This window comes from Neltuma alba, unplaced genomic scaffold (genome assembly GCF_004799145.2).
Source record: "Neltuma alba isolate B1F8T4 unplaced genomic scaffold, ASM479914v2 tig00012063_pilon, whole genome shotgun sequence".
Lineage (NCBI taxonomy): Eukaryota > Viridiplantae > Streptophyta > Magnoliopsida > Fabales > Fabaceae > Neltuma > Neltuma alba.
The window spans coordinates 16,684-37,838 of record NW_021636624.1 but is presented as its reverse complement, the minus strand read 5'-3'; the positions used below and the strand labels follow the sequence as shown (position 1 = coordinate 37,838).

The 21,155-nt window shown below is 33.0% G+C and overlaps 4 protein-coding genes across 4 annotated transcripts; 2 read left to right on the top strand and 2 right to left on the bottom strand.

Moving 5' to 3' along the window:
- Positions 1-7,965: 7,965 nt before the first annotated feature.
- Positions 7,966-9,233, top strand: LOC114721734 (transcription factor PRE3-like). The gene is made up of 2 exons (XM_028907582.1): positions 7,966-8,098; positions 8,907-9,233. The coding sequence occupies exons 1-2, from the start codon at positions 7,967-7,969 to the stop codon at positions 9,054-9,056; spliced, it is 282 nt and encodes a 93-aa protein (XP_028763415.1). The 5' UTR covers position 7,966; the 3' UTR covers positions 9,057-9,233.
- A 1,404-nt stretch (positions 9,234-10,637) lies between these two features.
- On the top strand, positions 10,638-13,765 carry LOC114721733 (probable serine/threonine-protein kinase PBL3). Its single transcript, XM_028907580.1, has 6 exons — positions 10,638-10,701; positions 11,530-11,867; positions 11,960-12,095; positions 12,279-12,415; positions 12,739-12,862; positions 13,272-13,765. The coding sequence occupies exons 1-6, from the start codon at positions 10,638-10,640 to the stop codon at positions 13,763-13,765; spliced, it is 1,293 nt and encodes a 430-aa protein (XP_028763413.1).
- A 1,254-nt stretch (positions 13,766-15,019) lies between these two features.
- Positions 15,020-16,487, bottom strand: LOC114721732 (aldose 1-epimerase-like). Its single transcript, XM_028907579.1, has 6 exons — positions 16,316-16,487; positions 16,176-16,225; positions 15,914-16,037; positions 15,736-15,834; positions 15,314-15,639; positions 15,020-15,262 (listed from the first exon to the last, which is right to left on the bottom strand). Exons 1-6 carry the CDS (start codon positions 16,485-16,487, stop codon positions 15,020-15,022), a joined length of 1,014 nt encoding a protein of 337 aa, XP_028763412.1.
- Positions 16,488-17,605: 1,118 nt separating this feature from the next.
- LOC114721738 (aldose 1-epimerase-like) lies at positions 17,606-19,657 on the bottom strand. Its single transcript, XM_028907583.1, has 5 exons — positions 19,486-19,657; positions 19,323-19,372; positions 18,682-18,805; positions 18,496-18,594; positions 17,606-18,415 (listed from the first exon to the last, which is right to left on the bottom strand). Exons 1-5 carry the CDS (start codon positions 19,655-19,657, stop codon positions 17,790-17,792), a joined length of 1,071 nt encoding a protein of 356 aa, XP_028763416.1. The 3' UTR covers positions 17,606-17,789.
- Between the last annotated feature and the right edge of the window lie 1,498 nt (positions 19,658-21,155).

The following is a 21,155-nucleotide window of genomic DNA, read 5'->3' as shown; positions in this document are numbered from 1 at the left end:
CTTCTCTTACAACTAGCCTCGTTGCCCGTGCTGCACACAAAGCCACATTTTTTATATTCAAGACTTCCAAGCCGAAGACAATGGCTTCCACCAAATGTATAGTGCATAGATTAGTATCAAAAAATTTAAAGATAACTAAGAGTGATTAAATATTAAGACTAATATTCGAATACTACAAAGTCATTTAACCCACAAGCCTCTGAAAGATTTTTATACACTCTAAAGACAGTAAAAATCAAGTTCACATTTGAGTAAAGGATTAGCTTAAATAAGCAAAGATTCAACCTAGGCTGTGCTTGGGATCATGTTGGAATTAGCTTAAATAAGCAAAGATTCAACCTAGGCTGTGCTTGGGATCATGTCGGGCCATTCCAAACTTAAATCTGAAGGGTAAAACATGCTTCAGCTTAAAATTTCTTATTTGGGATCAGAGTGAAGCATATAAGCTTTTCATAAAGAAAGCTGCCCTGAATCAAAAGCTAAAATTGTTTGCTTTTCAGTCACATATGAAGAGAAAAAATAAATGAGAATGAAAAAAAAAAAGATAAGGATATTTAATTGGGTTCTATCTTGACCTAATAATTTGATGTTTATAAAAACATTTTAAAAGGAAAAAATTAACTAATAATCATATGCACAAAAATCTCAGTTAATATATCTAACTAAGTGTTTTTTAGTGCTTAAAATTTTTTAAATAACAATTCTTAGTTACATGTATTTTTATTTTTAGTTATTCAACACATTTGATTACATGGTTTTTAATAATGACAAATTTTTTTCCAATAATATATTAACTTTTTAATTTTAATATGCATATGAATACATCATATATATTTATAAAACTTATGCTTTTTTTTTCAGTCAGTTTACATATAAACTTGCTTTTTCATTGCTCATACAGAGAAGTTCAGTTTGCTAAACTAACTTTTGTTTTTATAAAAGTCAATCTAAATATTAATAACGTTATATTAATTAAATTTTATCCTAATTTATGTTTGCAAAAGTCATATAAAATAAAAGTCACTTTTATTACCACTAATCTAAATAAGTAAACATACCTGAAGTGATAAAAAACTTAGAACTAAATAAAAGTGAAAAATTAAAAGATCGATATATATAACCCCAGAATCACAGGGTCTTCAGTTAAACTCTTGATCTGTTCAAACTTGTCTTATAGTTGCGTATGATCATATCTTACGAAACATTTTTCAATGTTTGGAATCATCAATATATAGCTACCGCACATGGTGAAGAAAATTTGATGGCGTGGTGCAATCATATCCTTGCAAGATAAGTATGCATTTTATATATTTAGTCCAAAAGGCTATAGGGTTTGATGCTTTATTATGAGGAAAAAGATTATAAGCACATTTCACGTAAGTCAAAACAAAACTTTTTTCATATACTTACCTCATATTTCGTAAATTATAATTAAAAGATTACTTACAAACTATTATAAATGGGCCCTGTATGTCTCCATTTGCGAGTCATTCTCCAATATTATGTAAACAAACTCTAAAAACTCCATCCCCAATATCCAGAGAATCCCCAGCTTTGAAATAACCAATATAACATATAAATACCAAATCCCCAACTTGCATTTTATCAATTCCAACTTGCTTCCTTCAATTCCCTTTTTTATTATGATCAATATTGTGAACTTGAGAACCAACTAATTAATAATTATTAATAACAGTTTCTGATAAACTATTCACGGCCAACATTTTCTTATATATATCATGCATGTTTTAATTATGGATCTATACAGATTAATCACCAGCTGGAAGGTTCAATGTAAGTGGTCCTTGGAGTTTTTTTCTCCTTCCAAAATTAACTATTATAGTTAGTATTCAAAAGTTGCTGCTTTGTCAAAATTAATTATCATGGTTAGAATTCAAAAGTTGCTGCTTTGTCAAAAATTTATATATATTGACCCGCCCATTGTGTTTCGGGATAAGTTTTAGAGAACCTAAGTGGCATTTGCATTGAAGCGCATAATAAATAAATTGAAATCACCACCCAAAGTGACTGGTTTTACTCAAGCCTAGAAACTCGTCGAGTACAAAAGATACATATATACATACGACTTCTTAACTTTTGTTTGTATGTATGTTCTATCTTCTAGTTTACCTCTATCGCAGGAATCATCCATCATCGATATGAGTTTATAATATTATCGTTTTTTTTTCCAATTAACGAACCTTTCTAGAAATCTTAAAAAGGGCTTTTAATTCCAACCCTTTGTCCCCTTACCATATTAGAACTAATTACTTGTTTTATTCCCTCAACGCATGGAGTGAAGATAAAGATAAAGATAGAGATGCCTTGCCTCCAAATTTATTTTCACTACTGATCCAAAACTTAAACTAGCTATATACTCCTCCAGTTCTTAATATAGGACTCAATTATTGAGTTGGTTTTAGTCCTAAATATAAGACCTATTTTTTATATTTATCAATTTTTTCCTAAATTACCCCTATAGATACTCCCTCAACCATAAGCAAGTAGAAGAGAAAGAATGGGTATTAAGAAAGATGATTATGGTATTTTAGGAAAAACGTGTCACATTTCTTATAATTAACTAATTTACCTAATTTTCTTAATCTAATCAAATTAGTTAAATGGGTCTTATATTAAGGACCGGAGGAGTATATAGTTGCTTTCTCTTTTACTTCCTTGATCGTTGACCATCCTACATGTGCTATATTTTTCTTAACCTAGCTAGTATACGAACTTATAATGCTAAGTGTTCTTTTATTGTTATAATCGAAAAATGTTGTATGAAGTGCGCGCGTGGTGTTTGTTTTTAGCACTAGACCCTGAAGTTTCTCTATAGATTACTGAGCTCATTTTAAATATCTTTTGGGTTTCTCTGTTATCTGTCTTGGGGGATGCTCATCAAGAAGGGAGATGGATTCGTATATGGATATTTGAGAGGTGGTTCTTGTCGTTTGACTACTGATCACAAACACACACACCCCCAAAAGTTGTAATTTCTACGCTTTCCAAAATCACACGCACACAACAGTAATTAAATTAATTAAGGCATTTCAATAAGTAAATGAAACCACATATATTTTCGTGAAATGATAACAATTTTTACTTAATATCTACGCATCACTATTCATCGTGAATTACAACACCGAACACCGACTCATAAGTGAGTGAAACAAATATCTGCAAGAGTTAGAGAGGAATGATAATATTGTTTGATCGGAAGATAAGAAGGAAAGATCTAATAGAGGTAGTGATTAATGGAATAACATATAAAATAGGTGAAGAAGAGTACAGAGCATATGGTAAGGTCAATTATATATTTGGAGGACTGAAAAGGGAAATAAAGAAATGAGCAGAGTCCTGGCTGTTGATTGGATCCACGGTCATGTGCCCCCGAGATGCTTGCTGACCAATCTCATCTTCATTACTCACTGCTCCCTCTCTTTCTTTCACCTTCAAATCATCAATATCTTCTGCAGATACATACATACATATATATATATTCTCTCTCTCTCTCTCTCTCTCTCTCTCTCTCTCTCTCTCACACTCACACACACACACACACACACACACTCTATATATTCGTTAAACTTTTTGTAATGTCATGTGATCACGTACTATAAGAGCAGCTGTGTGAGTTTTTTTTAATGTACGAAGACATACAGGTTTTATTAATATGATCATCTTTCTGGTAATTAAATAAGATATTATTAATTAGGATTATTGGCCTGGCTAATGGTTGTTTTTGTTTAACATTCATGCAACTCATGAAAGATTGCAATGATATTTGACAGGCTAGTACCCTCTTGTTTTATTTTGTTATGCTAGAAGCTCCCTTGAAATTGTTGAAATTAAACTTACATTTATATAACTCCATTTGATTTTTTTTTGCTCTAGCACAAAGAAGTAGTACTCTTTTGGAACCATTTATAGGGCATTTCTGGCATGTTGATATATACTAAAAAAAATCTTAAACTACATTAACTCTCATTTAAAATATAATAATTTTTCAATTTTATCTCTATTTAATATATACATCTTTTTTTAAAAAATTATACTATAATAAATAAAAGGTAAAATAGTACATTTATGATAAAAATTTAATAAGATGATTTATAATTAGGATAAGAAAAATTTTCTCTCCGTATATTATAAATAGGACTAGAGGAGTCTGTGAATAGATTAAAAGTAAGCAAAATGGAACTGCACACTACTTTTCATGAATGGAAGAGCCCAGTGGCACTAGGCCACATAGGACCATTGGCATATCGTCATTCCATTTAATAACACAATTAACAGCTAGTTAAGATGTAGTGTGAGATAAAGTTTAAGTTATAAAAATTTGCGTGTGAGCCAGAATAATTTGCACCCAAAACTCTGTTTTCCCCCCCAAATCATGACCACTTGAATGGAACGAATATGCTTTGATATATGTAAATTAACTATGATCAAAGGCTCGTAATGGACCTCAACTACAAAACTGCAAGTAGTTTGCAACTGTTGCAAGTTGATCTATGCATAGGTCTCAAGCCTTCCCAACACAAGATACCATGTATCCACCTGGAGATTAAAAGGCATCAAAGTTTCTTAACCTACAGGGGTATTATTTTTATAATACCACATTCAGTTTTTAATATAAAAGCTAATTTAACATTTAATTTGGTCTTAAATATAAGATCAAAGCCTATTTTGTCTCTCACATTTATCTTTTTTTTTTCAAAGTAGTTATTATAATAGTTATACATATTAAATTTTTCATCAAATGATAGTTAAGTTAATACATATAATTAGCAAGGTTTTTAGAAAAGACAAATCATATTTGTTATAAATAACTAACTTAGTTAATTTTTTAACATATGTAAATTAGTCAACTAACCCTTATATCAAGGATAAGAGGTAGTACTAGGTACTAACTTAAAATGGTTTAGTACATATACTTAAGGGGTGTTTGGATGCAAACCAAACTATGGTTTCAGAAGTGTTTTTATGGTTTACGAAGTAAATATGTGGAGGAGTTTGTCTCATTTTGTAAAAAAGTGTTTCTGAGAAGCACTTTTGAGGGTTGCCAAACACACCCTTAATCAATGTTAAGACGTGTGGTCGGCTCACAGTGCCCCATAAATAATCAAACAAAATGTCAAATTAAAATTAGATCTCTCATAAAAGTGCGTTTACACATTGTCAGATTATAGCTAGGAAACGCGATCAATTCATATACAGATTCATAAAGAATACATACACACACACCCCTTGGTTGGGACAATATAACAGTAGAGCAAGTCGAAGGAAGACAATAATAAAAAAGAGTATATACTATTTTGTGTACTATGATTACATTAACAGGTATGCACTTAAAATAGGACAATGAATAATCATGTGGGCGCCTGGTTTATGCCAATCAGATTGCTCCCTTTAGATTGATTCCTCCCCAAAAAATTATGCCATTACCAGGCCAAAACTTAATTATAATTAGATCCCTTAATGAAACCATATGTTTGCATGGTTTTTTTAATTAATTTAGATTGATTGATGATTAATTAATTAATTAAGCTTAAATATATACTACCTCCGGTCCTTAATATAAGACCCTATTTGACTTTTATTTTGGTCATAAATATAAGACCCCAATCCACTTTGTCTCTCATATTTATACTTTTTTTTTTCAAAGTAGCCCTTCTAACAATGATAGTTCTAGTCAATACACTTGATTAACAAGAATATTTTAGGAAAGACAACACCTGTTTAGGACAAATAACTAACTCAACTTATTTCTTTAATCTTCTCAAATTAGTCAACTGGTTCTTATAATTAGGACCGGAGGTAGTAGATATCTGGCTTTGATGATCAGATGTAATATATATTCCTTTTCTTTTCTATTTTTGGGCAAAAAATAGAGTGCAGATTTTCTCGTGTTTTGTTTTTAAAGGGTAATTAATTAATTAATTATGGGATGAATTAAGACGCCACGCGGGTCACTGTATTCTTGGTTGGAGCAATAACAAAACGTAACATGGACTGTGTTTTGCTTTGACCGGTCAACTTTATCGATCACGTTACCCTAATCTTCCTGTCCCCCACCACCACTTTCCTGCGACTTTATTTTCTTTAAATTTTCTTATTACTAATATTAAGATTAAGATTATTGTCTTTTTTAGGGGAAAAAAACTAGCTCACATATTTATCATATCCATGAAGGGACAAACTTGCAATTTTTTTACTCGAGTTAAAACATAAAAAAGTGATTTATATATGTCAGTAGAGTTGCAACAATATTAATATCAATGTTTCTTCACTAAATACTTTGAAGGTAATGATGATTTTGAATAACTTACATATCAAAGCAAAATATAAGATGTCTTTATATATTGTTTTTCTTTCTAAGCAAGTGCCTGGACTTCAAGAAGAAAATAGTATAAAAGCATGTACTGGCATTAGTTGGAAAAAAAAAATTGACTCTTTAAGTATGAGATTTTGGATTTAAATCTGGGATTTGACAATACATAAATTTAAGACTACTACTATAGTGGATTTTAGATGCTGCATAAAAAAAATTCTAAAGTAACCATAATTTGAAACGAAACCAAATTTTAAAATGATAAGCTGGATAAAAGCATTCCCAAAATCAACATTTAATTTGAAACATAATGATAGAAGATATTTATAAAAGCCATATACGTGGTGATGAAAGAGTTTTACACCCATGAATTCTATAAACCAGTTAATACTCAGTGTGCCTCTCAAATCCAGGAATATGATGTTGATGGCGTACGCTTCTACCTCTCTGATTATACATCAGATCATGTGAATTAATACATCACCATATACGTGGTGATGGTTGTTTAATTAAAGGATATCATATATAATTGTTTTTTTAGATCTTTGTTAATTTACAATAGGTTTAGAAAATTGGATGTGGTATTGTGGTTAATTATAAATTTATAATAGTAGTTGTGTGAGCAAATAAAGGGGTAAACGAGAGTAAAGAGTGCAGAGGAAGCATACACCCTGCAATGACCATTAAATTAGATTAAAAAAATAGTGGTAAGAGATGAGAGGAGATATTCTCGGTATCTTTGTTTCTCCTTTTCTTCTTAGAATCCTGTCTCCACCATTAGATCAAATAATGAATGGTTCAAATTTCATACTTTATAAAACTATTATTATAATCTCGTATAAATAAGAGAGAAGATGAACATCTACTTTTTAAAATATTAAATCCGAACTATCTATTATTTGATCTAATAGTGGAGATGAGATTCTGAGAAGAAAAGGATGGAGATGGATTCTGAGAGGATCCAAACCCAGTAAGTGATACTCCATTTTGTACTTATTATGTGATTTAAATAACTCGTTTGTGTATAATGGTTAGTTAAAATTGATTAAAAATAATAAATAAATAAGAAATATGTTTTTGTTTTCAAATGTATCTTCATAATAAATTGAAAAAAAGATGAAAGAAGATGTGTAATAAGGAAATGCAATAAGAAAAACATGTGGCAATAATAATTAAAGAAAACATGAAAAAAAAATTTAAAACATATAAATGTACTGCATTTCTTCTCAAATTCAAAGTTTATGAATAAAATTGGAGGGAATATTATAACAATGACAACAGATAACATGGTTCTGCGTGTAGACACTGACAAGGGCAGTGAGGGTTTCAAAAAACCAAAAGAACAAAGCAGATCTCTCTCTTTTTCTCATTCACACAAGTATTGTAAGCCATGGAAGGAAGAGAGTCCCAAACTCCCAGCTGAATATGGCGTATCTCTAGAACGGTAGAACCCTGATTCTTCTCTCTCTTAAGCCCGGCCCTCTTTAAATACACCCCCACCTTCTCTCCTTTCTTCCATGCACAAACTCTCTCTCTCTCTTCCATAACCCAAACAAATAACTTCACTTCTCTCTCAGCAGCTAACTGGTAGCTAGCTATATATTACACAGTAGTAGTGTCTCTTGATTAAAAAAGATGTCTAGCAGAAGATCAAGTAGGTCCAGACAAGCCAGTGGCTCCAGGAACATCACCGACGATCAGATCAATGACCTTGTTTCCAAGTTGCAACAGCTTCTTCCTGAGATTCGCGATAGGCGTTCTGATAAGGTTTATACCAACACATCTTTCTTCTTCTGCTTCCTTCTTGCTAGCTTCCTCTTTGGCTTTCAACTGATGAATGATTAACTTTCTAAAGTGATGCTCTATTTGTTATTGGTACTTGTGGCACAGTGCACCACTTTTTTTTTCTCCCTTTGCCTTCAATTAGTTATCCTCATTTTTATGTGAACATGTAATTGTTTTCATATTTTAGCCTTTTTATGCAAACACCGGCAAAACTCTTAATCAGTCCGGTCCACACCCTCAACTTCAACGCCTCTCAAGAAAAATTCAATTAAAAAAGCAAACGAATCTTTTCTCGGAACGTTTAATTTATACATGTTGTATCAGTTAATATCTTGGAAACCCCTCTCTCTTTTTTCTGACTTCCTTGTTCTTGCATTCCGATCGGTCATTACTAAGATCTTATTCAACACAAGAAAAAATCAAATTGCCTTCTGTTATGTAACGCGTTGAATTATATATCATTGCGGCAGTCGGCTATCCTTAGACCTTAATTAGGATGATGTAATATATAAAAAGAACATAAAATTACTTCAAGAAAACAATGTTTACAGTACAGAGTAATTTTAGTGACAGATCATGAATGTCCATCTTGAGAAACTTGATTGTCAAGAAGAATGAGAACTTAAAGGCAGAAAAATCATGATGAATTGGAGAAAAACCCCATGTTTATTTGTCGATCTTATAGATTCTAATCATGGACTTGGTTATTGTTATGATAGAAGTAATTAACTAATTAGTTAGATAATATATATTATTAATAAGATGGATGTTGAATGTTGTGAGAATGCAGGTTTCAGCAGCGAAGGTGTTGCAGGAGACATGTAACTACATAAGAAGCTTACACAGGGAAGTGGACGATCTAAGTGAACGCTTATCTGAGCTCTTGGCCACAACTGATACCGCGCAAGCTGCCATTATTAGAAACCTACTTATGCAATAGACTCTTCTTCTTCTTAATCTATTTTCTTAGTTATTTAATTTAGCACCTCTTAATTTCACTTAATTATGAGGAGAGTTCCTACTACGTAGTCCCCCCTGTTTTCTTCTCCTTAAATTGAGTCCGTTTTTCTTGCAGTTTTGTACTACTGCTAGCTAGCTAGGGTTTGTGTACTAGATACGTAAGCATCATCAATCATAACTTCTTTTTCCAAACCCTCCTCTGATCTATCTCTCTTTCTTTTAATTTGAAAGGTATCATTAATATCATAATATGTTACAAACCACATAACTGTTTAATCACGGACAATTAATATCTTCTTTGTCTACGGTTATTTTTAACTTTCTTCATTCTAAACTCTAATAACATACGTGATACACACACACACACACATTGTTGAATGATATGTAGGCCTTTATGAAAGTAATAGTTTTTGAGGCTGCGAATTACAGATGTCTTTCAAATTTGATTTAACGTTTTTCCTATTGTTAAATATGAATACAATCATTTTAATTTCAATAGTTTGTGAATTATTTGTTTTGTGAGATTGCTCACAAGCCCACGTGCCGACCTAAAAACGAGAACGATGTATAGTTAGAGGAGAGATAATAAACAACATTTATTTTGGAATCTCAACTGACATAATCATTAATTATAGTAACATGTAATCGAATACATGCAGTGCACTCAAAATCGAGAGCATAAATTTATTATATATATGAATCTGTGTACTTACATACTAGCTCCTCATTGAAGATCAAAACTGTCTTTTACTTGGATTAAGACAATAGAATGTGATTTTCTCCCCCAAAAAAAAAAAAAAAAGAGCTCGTTGGCTCAAAAAAACCAAGAGGGGAAAATATGTTCTATTTATTCTTTGGTCACAAATCCTATAATGTTTTCTTTATTGTTTAACAATACTTGTTGAAAGAAAAATCAACTGAGACAACAGAATGTGATTTTCTTTATCAAAAAACAAAACGCGTGGGTATAAATATAAAATAGAAAGAAAAAATTTGGCAAGATTTTAAAACGTCTGAAATGGGATAAAGAAAAAGTCGTTTCTTTGTTTACTCCAAAAAAAAAAAAAAGGAAAAAAAAAGGTCTTCAATGAGAGAAAGGATAAATTTTTTTGACCAAGCATAGTATAGCAAATAAATTAAAAACAAATAAGACTCGCCTTATTTGCATTGTACTTGCTGTAATAATAAATGAAAATTAAAGTAAATTCTATGCACCAGTAAGATAACTCTTAATTTATAACCTTTTTTATATTTTTATAATGACGTTGGCAATATTAAAATTGACACAACAATTTATAAAAAGGTTCTTGGTGGTTTGTTTTGAGTTGGGATCATTGAAACATGATTCTCCATTTATGCGTCCTGATCTGTAATTTTCAAAATTTTCTGGTTTGCTATATAACGACGATGCAAAACTATAAATCTCATTCTCGCTGTCTTCTTCACGCTCTTCTCTGAAATGAGAAGGGTATGAATGATGCAGGAGAATCAGATGATTAGGAATTAATCTGGACATTCTCACAAAGGCCGAAACGTTTTCTCAAGAGGTTACTTTCCTCTTATGGGAAACTGCTTTCGGCAGCGTCCCAAGGTTGATGATACTCTCCCCCCTCACCCTATTTCCGGTACGCCATTATTATAGTCCCTCGCTGCTTTCTTTTGAGTTTTGATTACCCGTTACACGTTTGAATGCGCTTCGTTTTGTCATTCTAATAAACCTATTTGCCTTCTCTGAAGCTGTCATTGTTTGTTAAGCAGGAAGTAATATGATTTTCTTTTAATTTTGTTAAACTAGTTTTCCACCCTGCAGATTATGAGGGTTCTTCTTGTTGAGTGTGTGTGTGTGTGTGTGTGTGTCTCAAATGGCTGTGAATCCTATCAGATTGGGAGTGCTTAATATTTTATTCAGATTGTTTCATACATTGCTTTTACTTTCTAGCTGGTTGGTAGCAAATTGCCTTTATGTATTTACTTTCCAAATTCATGTATATAATGATTAACTGTGTTGAAATATAGCCATTTCCAGTTTGTTGTCTTGTGATGTCAGTTGTGGCAGTTTCGATAACTGTACTTGTTCTTTTTTGCATTTGTCCTATTGATGATTATGCTTACTGTACATTTTTTTTTTACCATTTTTATAGTATTTGTTTTTATTTTCTCCGCCACTGCATGAAGTCATTAGAACTTATTGTGCCCTCCTCCTCCTCCTCCCTCCTTTTTTTTTTTTTTTGCTTTTGAGGATTTGTTTGATAAGTTGGTAACTGCTACTTATATTTTGATCGCACAGGTTGTTGGAAACATAATCGTGCTTTTTTTTTAAAAAAAATTATTCTTTGATGCTTAATCCACAGGGGGCTTTAGCTTAATTTATCTCAAGAGGATGGCTTTTTCCTTTATGGTGTCTCTCTCCCTCTAATGAATTTTCTTTTCATTAAAATCAAAATTTTTTGCAGGTACTACACATGTTTCTAGTAGAAGCAACCATTCATTTGCTCATTCAAGTCCAGTGAAAGGATACAGTGATAAAGCTAAGCCTCAGACACTCCCCACTCCAAGATTGGAAGGTGTCATACTATCCTCCCCACATTTGAAAGCCTTCACATTCAATGAGCTTAAGGATATTACTAGAAACTTTTGTCCTGATAATCTACTAGGAGAAGGAGGATTCGGTAATGTCTATAAGGGGTGGATTGATGAACAATCTCTTGGACCTGCAATGCCTGGATCCGGAATGGCTGTCGCTGTAAAGAATCTTAAGTCAAATGGTTTTCAAGGCCATAAGGAGTGGCTGGTCGATTCCTTTGCTTAATGTTGCTGCTTTTTTTTTTTTTTTTTTTCAAGTAGATCAGTGCTCATCATGGATTATTTTTCTTTTATTTACAGTCTGAACTCAATTATCTTGGTCAACTTCATCATCCAAATCTTGTCAAACTTCTGGGATTCTGCCTTGATGGGGATAGTCGGCTTCTGGTATACGAGTACATGCCCAAAGGCAGCCTGGAGAATCATCTATTTCGCAGTATGTTGATCACTTTAGCTAGCAGCATAGCTTTCAAAGAATCAATAATACTCTTAGCCTGGAAGTAACTTAGTTTACACCTTATAAACCAAACCACCAAAATATTTGACCATTGCCATGTGTCTGGTTCAAACAATGCCACAGAAAGTGTGCTATAATCGACTCTGGAACCGTAAATTGCAGGGGCGGCACAACCACTTCCTTGGGCAACAAGGATCAAAGTCGCTATTGGTGCTGCTCGAGGCCTTACCTTCCTCCATGACTCCGAACAACAAGTTATCTATCGTGACTTCAAGGCTTCTAACATCTTATTAGATTCGGTATGTTGTTTAAGCAGTCACGTTGCTATTGTGGCGCCCGGTGGAAAAATGCATATAAATTTACAAGTGGATTGTAAGCCTCCTCTACAGATCAGGAAAGATAATGATCAAAAGAAAAATCAAGATGTATAAGTATGGGCCACAAAGGTTAAAGTTGTCTTCCTCGTGGCTTAAACTAGTTCCCCCTTTATAATTTACCCTTTGTGGGCTTAATCAAAATGCATCCTTATCTTTGCGTCCCCTGTCCTCTCTAAATGGCTGATTGAATGATATGTAGGCCTCTATGAAAGTAATAATTTAATGTCAATTTTCTACAAACGCAGGAATTTAATGCAAAGCTCTCAGACTTTGGCTTTGCCAAAGCAGGGCCCACCGGCGACCGTACTCATGTTTCCACTCAAGTCCTTGGTACTCATGGTTATGCTGCTCCTGAATATATTCTCACAGGTCTGGTTTCTCAGTCAGTTTTACTCGCATACTTCTTTGGTCCATGAACATGTATGATTCAATCGCCTTCCTCACTTGCATTTCTTTCGAATTCCTTTGGTTCTTGTTATAAATATTTGAAACCAAGCCAGTGTTTTGCATGCATGTCACCCCAAGATACTTGTTGACATGGGGATGAATGGAAAATTCTTTAAGGCTTGAATTGGAAACAAGCAAAAATTGAACTTCTTTGCATGTTTCCCAGTATATGACGGCCACTTCAATCCTTAAGATTGATGTGTGCTTAATATCAAGATTCCTTTAGAACTGCTTGTTCCAGAAGCCTAATGTAGCCTGGATTCTGACCTGAATTGTCCCCTGCTTTTTATATGGAATGGCTTACTATCATTGATCTCTAAATTATGAGCAGGTTGGTTGACTGCAAAGTGTGATGTCTATAGCTTTGGGGTTGTGCTATTGGAATTACTATCAGGACGGCGTGCCATTGATCGAACGAAATCCGGAGTTGAACAGAATCTGGTGGATTGGGCAAGACCTTATTTGGGTGATAGGAGGAAGTTATTCCGGATTATGGACACCAAGTTAGAAGGGCAATATCCACAGAGGGCAGCCTATACAGCTGCAATTCTTGCTTTACAGTGCATTAGTGAGGCCAAAATCAGACCCCAGATGTCTGAAGTTCTGGCCACTCTAGAACAGCTTCAACTTGGCAGAACTTCAGCGAGTTCATCATCTAGATCTATCGCAGAAAGGAGCCCCTCCTCAAGCCCTGTGGTAGAGCGAGGTCATAAAGACACATCCTCTTTGAGACATAATCATCATTCAACAGAGACAGTGTCTATCTCCGTTCTCTTAAGTGAGACCACTACGAGATCCCCCTTGGCATCCCCTGTGAGATATTGAGATTAAAAATATAATATCCGATCATCATACATTGTGCATCTTGTTTTATGAATAGTTTACAGCTGAGAGAGCACAAACACTTAATTTAACCGTTTAAAAATTAAACTTGTTTCTCAACATGAATTTAAATAATACAGAAACAATAATATATATGGCTCAACCTTAACATACACACACAGGCGAGCATAGTAAAAGATGAAGCATCTTGTCATCTTGAAAGCTCAAGGATGTTAAAATTGATGAACCTAAAAGAAGCATTCAAATACTACTTTTCATTGCAGTAATAGCTGCGTATCTGTATCTGAGCTTTGTACGGCGATGTGAAAAGAACGTTTTGCTATTGCTTGTGATAGTACGAATACTAATGTCCCGTGATTTCAATTTGGTGACCAGGTGCACAACAGGGAAACAGAGGAAAGACAAAACATAAATATTAAAATTGATGGTGAAATATTCACCAAAAAAAAAAAATGATGGTGAAATACACACAAAGAACTTATTCACGAAATTAAACAAATGGGGAAGATTAATCAAAGATGTAGTAAAAGCGGTTCTCTGTTTGGTGCTTCATTAATTTATTATTTTCATGTTCACCCTTTAGAAAAATTAAGTTAAATCTTAAAAACTTTTATATTTTTCCTTTTCAAAAATTAAAATATTGGGAATAAAAAGTTTAGGTAATTCGATTTTAATTTCAAAATATTAAGTTAAAAAAGTCATACATATCAGCACAATTTCCAAAGACATTAAATCAGAGCCAGTTTAGGAGTAGATACATTTGTATCTCTGCAAATAACAGAAATATGCATGATACTCAAATACTATCTATTATATATTATATATGAACACGAGTAATTAGATATTACTAAATATAATTATATGTATCATAATTATATCTTAATAATTTTATATTTGTTTTAATTATATAGTTATAATTAATACATATTATACTTATAAATGTTATATAACTAATAATTAAAAATATAAAATAATTACATTCATATATGGTATTTTTCTAGGAAAAATAATTAATCAATCTGAAATAAGTATTCAGATAGTACATATTCATATTTTGTACTACCAAATAAAAAGAAGGGGATGGTATGCATATATTTGCATAATCCTAATTACGGGGAAACGTAAGCAAAGAAAATGGGGGAAAAAATCCTAAACTACAAGACCTAAAAAGAATTATAATCCAACTACTTAATACCAAAATAAACCGAACAAAAAAATTTCTAATAACATGATCATCTACTCAGCAGTGAATCTGTAAACCATGAAGTGCTTGTATATCTCTCCTGGTTTAACAATCTGTGATGGGAAATTTGGGAGGTTCACCGAATCTGGAAAGCCCTGTGTCTCCAACGCAATAGCAGCATACTTGCGGTAAATAGCTCCATCCTTACCTTTCTCATTCTTCAACATATTGCTAGAATAAAACTGTACACCAGGTTTGTTTGACCATAGTTCCATCTTCCTCCCAGAAACCGAGTCCTTCACCACAGCCACTCTATTGAAATGCTTTGACTCATTCTTGTCAAGCACATAGTTTATGTCATAGCCCTCAGGGAGATCATGAATCTGACTGCCAATCTCTTTAGGTTCAAGGAAGTCATATGGGGTTCCCTTAACTTCCTTGAAGTGACCTGTGGGGATGAGTTGGTCGTTTACTGGTGTGATTTTTGAACCAAATAGTTGAATGGTATGTGAGAGAATGTCTCCACTATTATGGCCCCTCAGGTTCCAGTAAGTATGTTGAGCAAGATTCACTGGTGTGGCTTTGTCAATGGGCTTGGCTTGCATCATTACAATGAATTTGTTTGTTTGGAAAAAAGCATAAGTCACAGAAACCTCAAGTTTTCCCGGAAAGCCTAAAGATGAGGGTTAAAAGTTTAATATCAAAGTTATAATCACAAAAAACTGAGGTGTTTAGATCAAATAATCAAACTGGTTAGGATAAGAAGTACCTTCATCGCCGTCGGGACTGAAATGGGTAAATGTGATATGACTGTCTTCTCTGTGGGATGCTACATTCCATACAACTTGACTGTAACCCTTAGGTCCTCCTGATATTTCATTCATGGAAGTCAGAGATAGTGAAATTATTAATAATGAGAGGATAAATGCTGATTATGATTAATATACCGTGGAGTGTGTTATTTCCATCATTAGCAGGCAAATGGTAGGTTTTTCCATCCAAAGAGAATTTAGCTCCTCCAATTCTATTGGCCACTCGTCCAACAAGTGCACCAAAATATGTTGTATCGTTCTGCAACATTGGTCACAAAATTCTCAGTAAAATTTTGATCTACTACGATTGCATGCATAGATAAACGATTTGCTTCTTTTGTTAGTGTCCAAAAGCCAAACAAACAAAATAGATTCAAAAGAAATAGTTCAGTCATACATTGTAATCCTTAACAGAATCGTAGCCAAGGACAATATCAGCTAAGTTTCCTGAAGAAAGAAACACAACAAAAAGAGTTTTAAGAATACAACAACAACAATGAAAGAGAATTAATATAAACGCAAGAACAGAAAACAAACCATCTTTATCTGGTACAATAAAAGACATAATAGTTGCACCAAAGTTAGTCAACTTGACTTGGAAATTTCCTCTCTCGAGGAAATAAGTTCCAATCTTGGGTTGCTCTGCATGAGCAAGAGAGGAGAGCACAAGGCCCAGGAAAACGCAACAGAGAAGTGAAGCCTTAGACATTGTTATTTTAGAAGAAAACGAAAGAAATAAAGCTAAGCTCAGAGGACTCTATGTCACAGCAAAAAGAATAAAACCTCATCTCATTTATATAGATACAAGAGCCGTAAGCAATAATGCTTAAAGATCTAACAGATATTTTTGATGAATATCCCCTTCATAATCTGTAAGATTATTCGGTTAGGATAGGCTTTCTCTAGTACTAAGAATCAATCTATATCATCTATATAAACCATGATAGATAAACGTATATTTTTCCTCTCCTTCTGTATAAAAAAACATATTTTTATTTATTAATTCATGTACTTTTAATATTAGAAACACGGTATTTACTTTAAATTTGCATTTCATTCATATTTTTATTTCTAAAATAAAATTAATTATGAGCCTAGTTGATTGGTTAAAAAATTTATTTAGCATATCTTAGTATCTAATCTACTTATACTCTATTTGACTTATTTAAATTTAAATTGTTGTTTATTAATTTTTATACCAACAATATATTTATATCACCTTATATCTTTGTATTCTTATTATCTGATGTGATTATTTTAAAAGCTGTTCAGAATAACTTATTAAAATAATTAGAAATCGATTTTTTTTAGATTCTAATTATTTTTAAAAGTTTAAGCAAATAGTTGGATATTCAATTCTCATGCTGGTCAAAAAAAAAAAAGATATTCAATTCTTATCAAGATGGATGTATCCTAAATTTCTACCGGTGTTAATTGATTGCTTTATATATATATATATATATTGATTGGATACTTCGAATGGTATCATTATCATTATATCGTAAATGTATTTAAGACTGATTAATTAAATTTTTCGTTCGTATTTTTTGTGATTACGAATAACACAATTATTCAAATCTAAATAGGATATAACATACCAATGATAATGTCTTTCTCGGTATAAGCACGATACATTCGCTAAGTCTCTGCCATCCACAAGCCTATAGATAACAATTAACACTGCTCTTGTATATATTCCTTCTTCATTAAATTTCTGTTTAACCAAAATTTCAAGAACATTAAAGTATCTATAAATTAAATTTGCTCATATTCACCAGGCCCCAAAAAAACGCAAATACGCGAAATTGACGTCGATTAATTTCAACAGCTAAAAAAGCCTCTTGATCGTAACTGTTAATCACATCTCACATGCACAGACATAGCGAACAATGGAAGTAACACATCTTAGGCGACCTTGTGCAGAAGTAGACCACACATACAAAGAATTGCGACAGATCAGTAACATTTGTGTCCTTCAAACTAAAAGTAGAGGACTAAGATAAGTTATGTTCTACTCAGCAGTGAATCTGTAAACCATGAAGTGCTTATATATCTGACCAGGATACACAATTTGTGATGGGAAATTTGGATGATTCACAGAATCTGGAAAACCTTGTGTTTCCAAGCAAAGAGCACCAAACCGGTGATATATGAATCCACCTTTGCCTTTCACATCTTTCAACATGTTACCGGTATAGAATTGTACCCCAGGTTGGTTTGACCATAGTTCCATCTTCCTCCCAGAGACTGAGTCCTTTACCACAGCCACTCTACGGAAGTGCTTGGAATTATTCCCATTCTCGTCCACCACGTAGTTTATGTCATAGCCATTAGGCAGTTTATGAATTTGACTTGCAATTTCCTTAGGTTTAAGGAAGTCATATGGGGTTCCCTTCACTGGCTTGATCTCACCTGTAGGAATGAGTTCCTCATTGACAGGTGTGATTTGTGAACCAAATAGCTGAATTGTGTGTGAGAGAATGTCTCCACTGTCATGGCCCCTCAAGTTCCAGTAACCGTGCTGAGCTAGATTCACTGGTGTGGCTTTGTCAATGGGCTTTGCTTTCATCTTCACTATCAACTTGTTGGTTTGAAAGAACATGTATGTAACAACAACCTTAAGTTTTCCCGGAAACCCTAGGAATTGTAAATATTGTCAGAGAGAGACAGACAAATACTTTTTTTTTTTGTTACATGTAAACCAAGAATGAAAGTACCTTGTTCTTTGTCAGAACTGACATAGCTAAATGTGATGTGACTGTCTACTTTGTGGGAAGTTACGTTCCATATAACTTCGCTGAAACCTTTGGGACCACCTAATATTAAGTCAACATGGAACAAAGTTATATTAGATGGTGGGTTAAAAATAACAACTTGGTTGGAATTAAATGCTTAGCATATACCGTGAAGAGTGTTGTTTCCATCATTTGCAGGCAAATGGTAGGTTTTGCCATTTAAAGTAAAGTGAGCTCCTCCAATTCTATTAGCCACACGTCCAATAAGGGCACCAGAGTATACTGTATCATTCTGCAACATATCAAATTAAACCACAAATTAAATATAAAGTTATTTTGATTGACATGGATGTGAATGTAACTTTAGTATAACTACTAAGGTAGTAGTTGGTGGTGAAAAATTCATTTCTTATACCAAAGTTACATTCACATCCATGTCAATCAAAATAACTTTAGTTGGTGGTGAAAAATTCATTTCTTTTCAACTCTCTTACCAGAATTATTCGATCTACTATGGAGCTAATTGACCTATTAAAAGAGAGTAAAATTTGAATGCAAAAGTTTGATGCTGCTGCTACTAGCAGAGGTCGATCGGCTTAAAGATGATAAGTTTTAATTCTAGTTAAAGCAAAAAAAATAAAAAATAAAAGAAATAAAAGACAAGAAGAGAAAAATCAGTGAAGGACATACAACCAACCCCAAGAAAACAATCCTTCTGAATCTTAATATATATGTTCTAAAAAGCCCCTCCATTTCAAAAGCTCGACACAGACAAAACTGAACCCAATCTTCCCTCCCATTCATCATACCTTGTACGAGTCAACTGAATCAAAGCCAAGGACAATATTGGCCAATTTTCCTGGAGAAACAAACGCAACAGAAAACATTTGAAGATTATACGACAAACCAAAACATAATCTTTATCATAAAAATGGAAAGAGGAGCAAGGACGAAGCTATATGAAAGACAAACCATGCCTATCAGGGACCATTAAAGACATAATTGTAGCGCCATAGTTTGTTAACTTGATCTGGAACTGTCCTCTCCTCAGCTCATAAATTCCCACCTTGCCACTTTCTGCATCAACTCCGAAAAGAAACACAAGCCCCAGAAGAATGCAGAAAGCCAACGATGGTTTAGACATGGTGAAATGGGTCACAGAGAATTACTGTTAACAATATTCCAGTGCAAATAATGAAAGCCAGAAGCACGTGAATATATGGAAGGCTCAAGATAAAAATAACTGGTTTTCATTATTCAAGGATTTTGATTGTACCGTTTTGGAAACCAAAAAAAAAAAAAAGAATCTAGCTAACTCTGACTGTACTTCTGTTCGGATAGGATTTTGGGCTCTTATCGTTATCTAATTACGCTTGTGTATATAGGAATCTCATCAAGGTTTGAACTTTGAAGAACCTGATATTTTTATTCCACAATTTTGCTGATTGATGCAAATCAGCAAATTAATGATTATAACTTTCACCCATCATAATAGTGAATGGATAGTGCTTGGTTCTGTTGACCTTAATGGATTGTGCTTTTTGGGGCTTGGGAAAGATCACGGGTAGAATGTAAATGTAATATAAATATAAGAGCTAGTTTGACTTTTAATTTGATCATAAATATAAGATTACAATCCACTATGTCTCTCATATTTATCTTTTTTTTTTTTTAAGTAATACTTGTAGCAGTTTCACATATTAAAAATTCCATCAAATAATCCTCTGGTCTTTAATATAGGACTCAATTCTTGAGTTAGTTTTGGTCCTAAATATAAGACCAATTTATCATATTTATCAATTTTCTCTAAATTACCGCTATAGATACTCCCTCAACCATAATCAAGTAGAAGAGGGAGAGGGGATATTAAGAAAGATGATTATGGTGTTTTAGGAAAAATATGTCACTTTTCTTATAATTAACTAATTTACCTAACTTCCTTAATCTAATCAAATTAGATAAATGGCTCTTATATTAAGGACGGGAGGAGTAGTAGTTTTAGCTAATACATATGATTACCAAGAATATTTTAGAGAAAATAACATCTAGTTATTACAAATAACTAACTTAAAAACTTTTTTAATCTACTCAAATTAGTCAATTAGCTTTTATATTTTGGAGCGAAGGTAGTATTAATTATTTCTTCAATATGCAATAATTTGATTTTTAATGTTGCCACTACAACCACCATTCCCACTAGTCCACTACCAACAACAACAAATGATGATAGTTCATGTGAATGAGTCAATTATCATGGTAAGAACGTGATATGGTGAGACTCATTGTTACTTTAGTTAGATGCAGGGGAATTAAGTACCGACATTTTTCTTTAGATAATTCATTATATATAATTGTGATTTATAAATATTTTATTCTGTTATAAATTCCACATTGATATTTCCTATATCCCATTAACGGTCGTTTCCTTGGTAGCATCATAAGGTTTTTTTCTCTTTTCACTGTTTGCACATATTCTTTTTTTTTTCCCCCAAAAAATTAGATGAATAAGCACTAACGGTTTAGAATTTTATGCGAGTTCTGTTTTTTTTTTTTTTTGGGTCTAACAGAATTACATGGGAGTTCACATGAACTTAAAAAGAAAGAAATATTCACATTGTAGTCACCATATAACTCCATCCGGC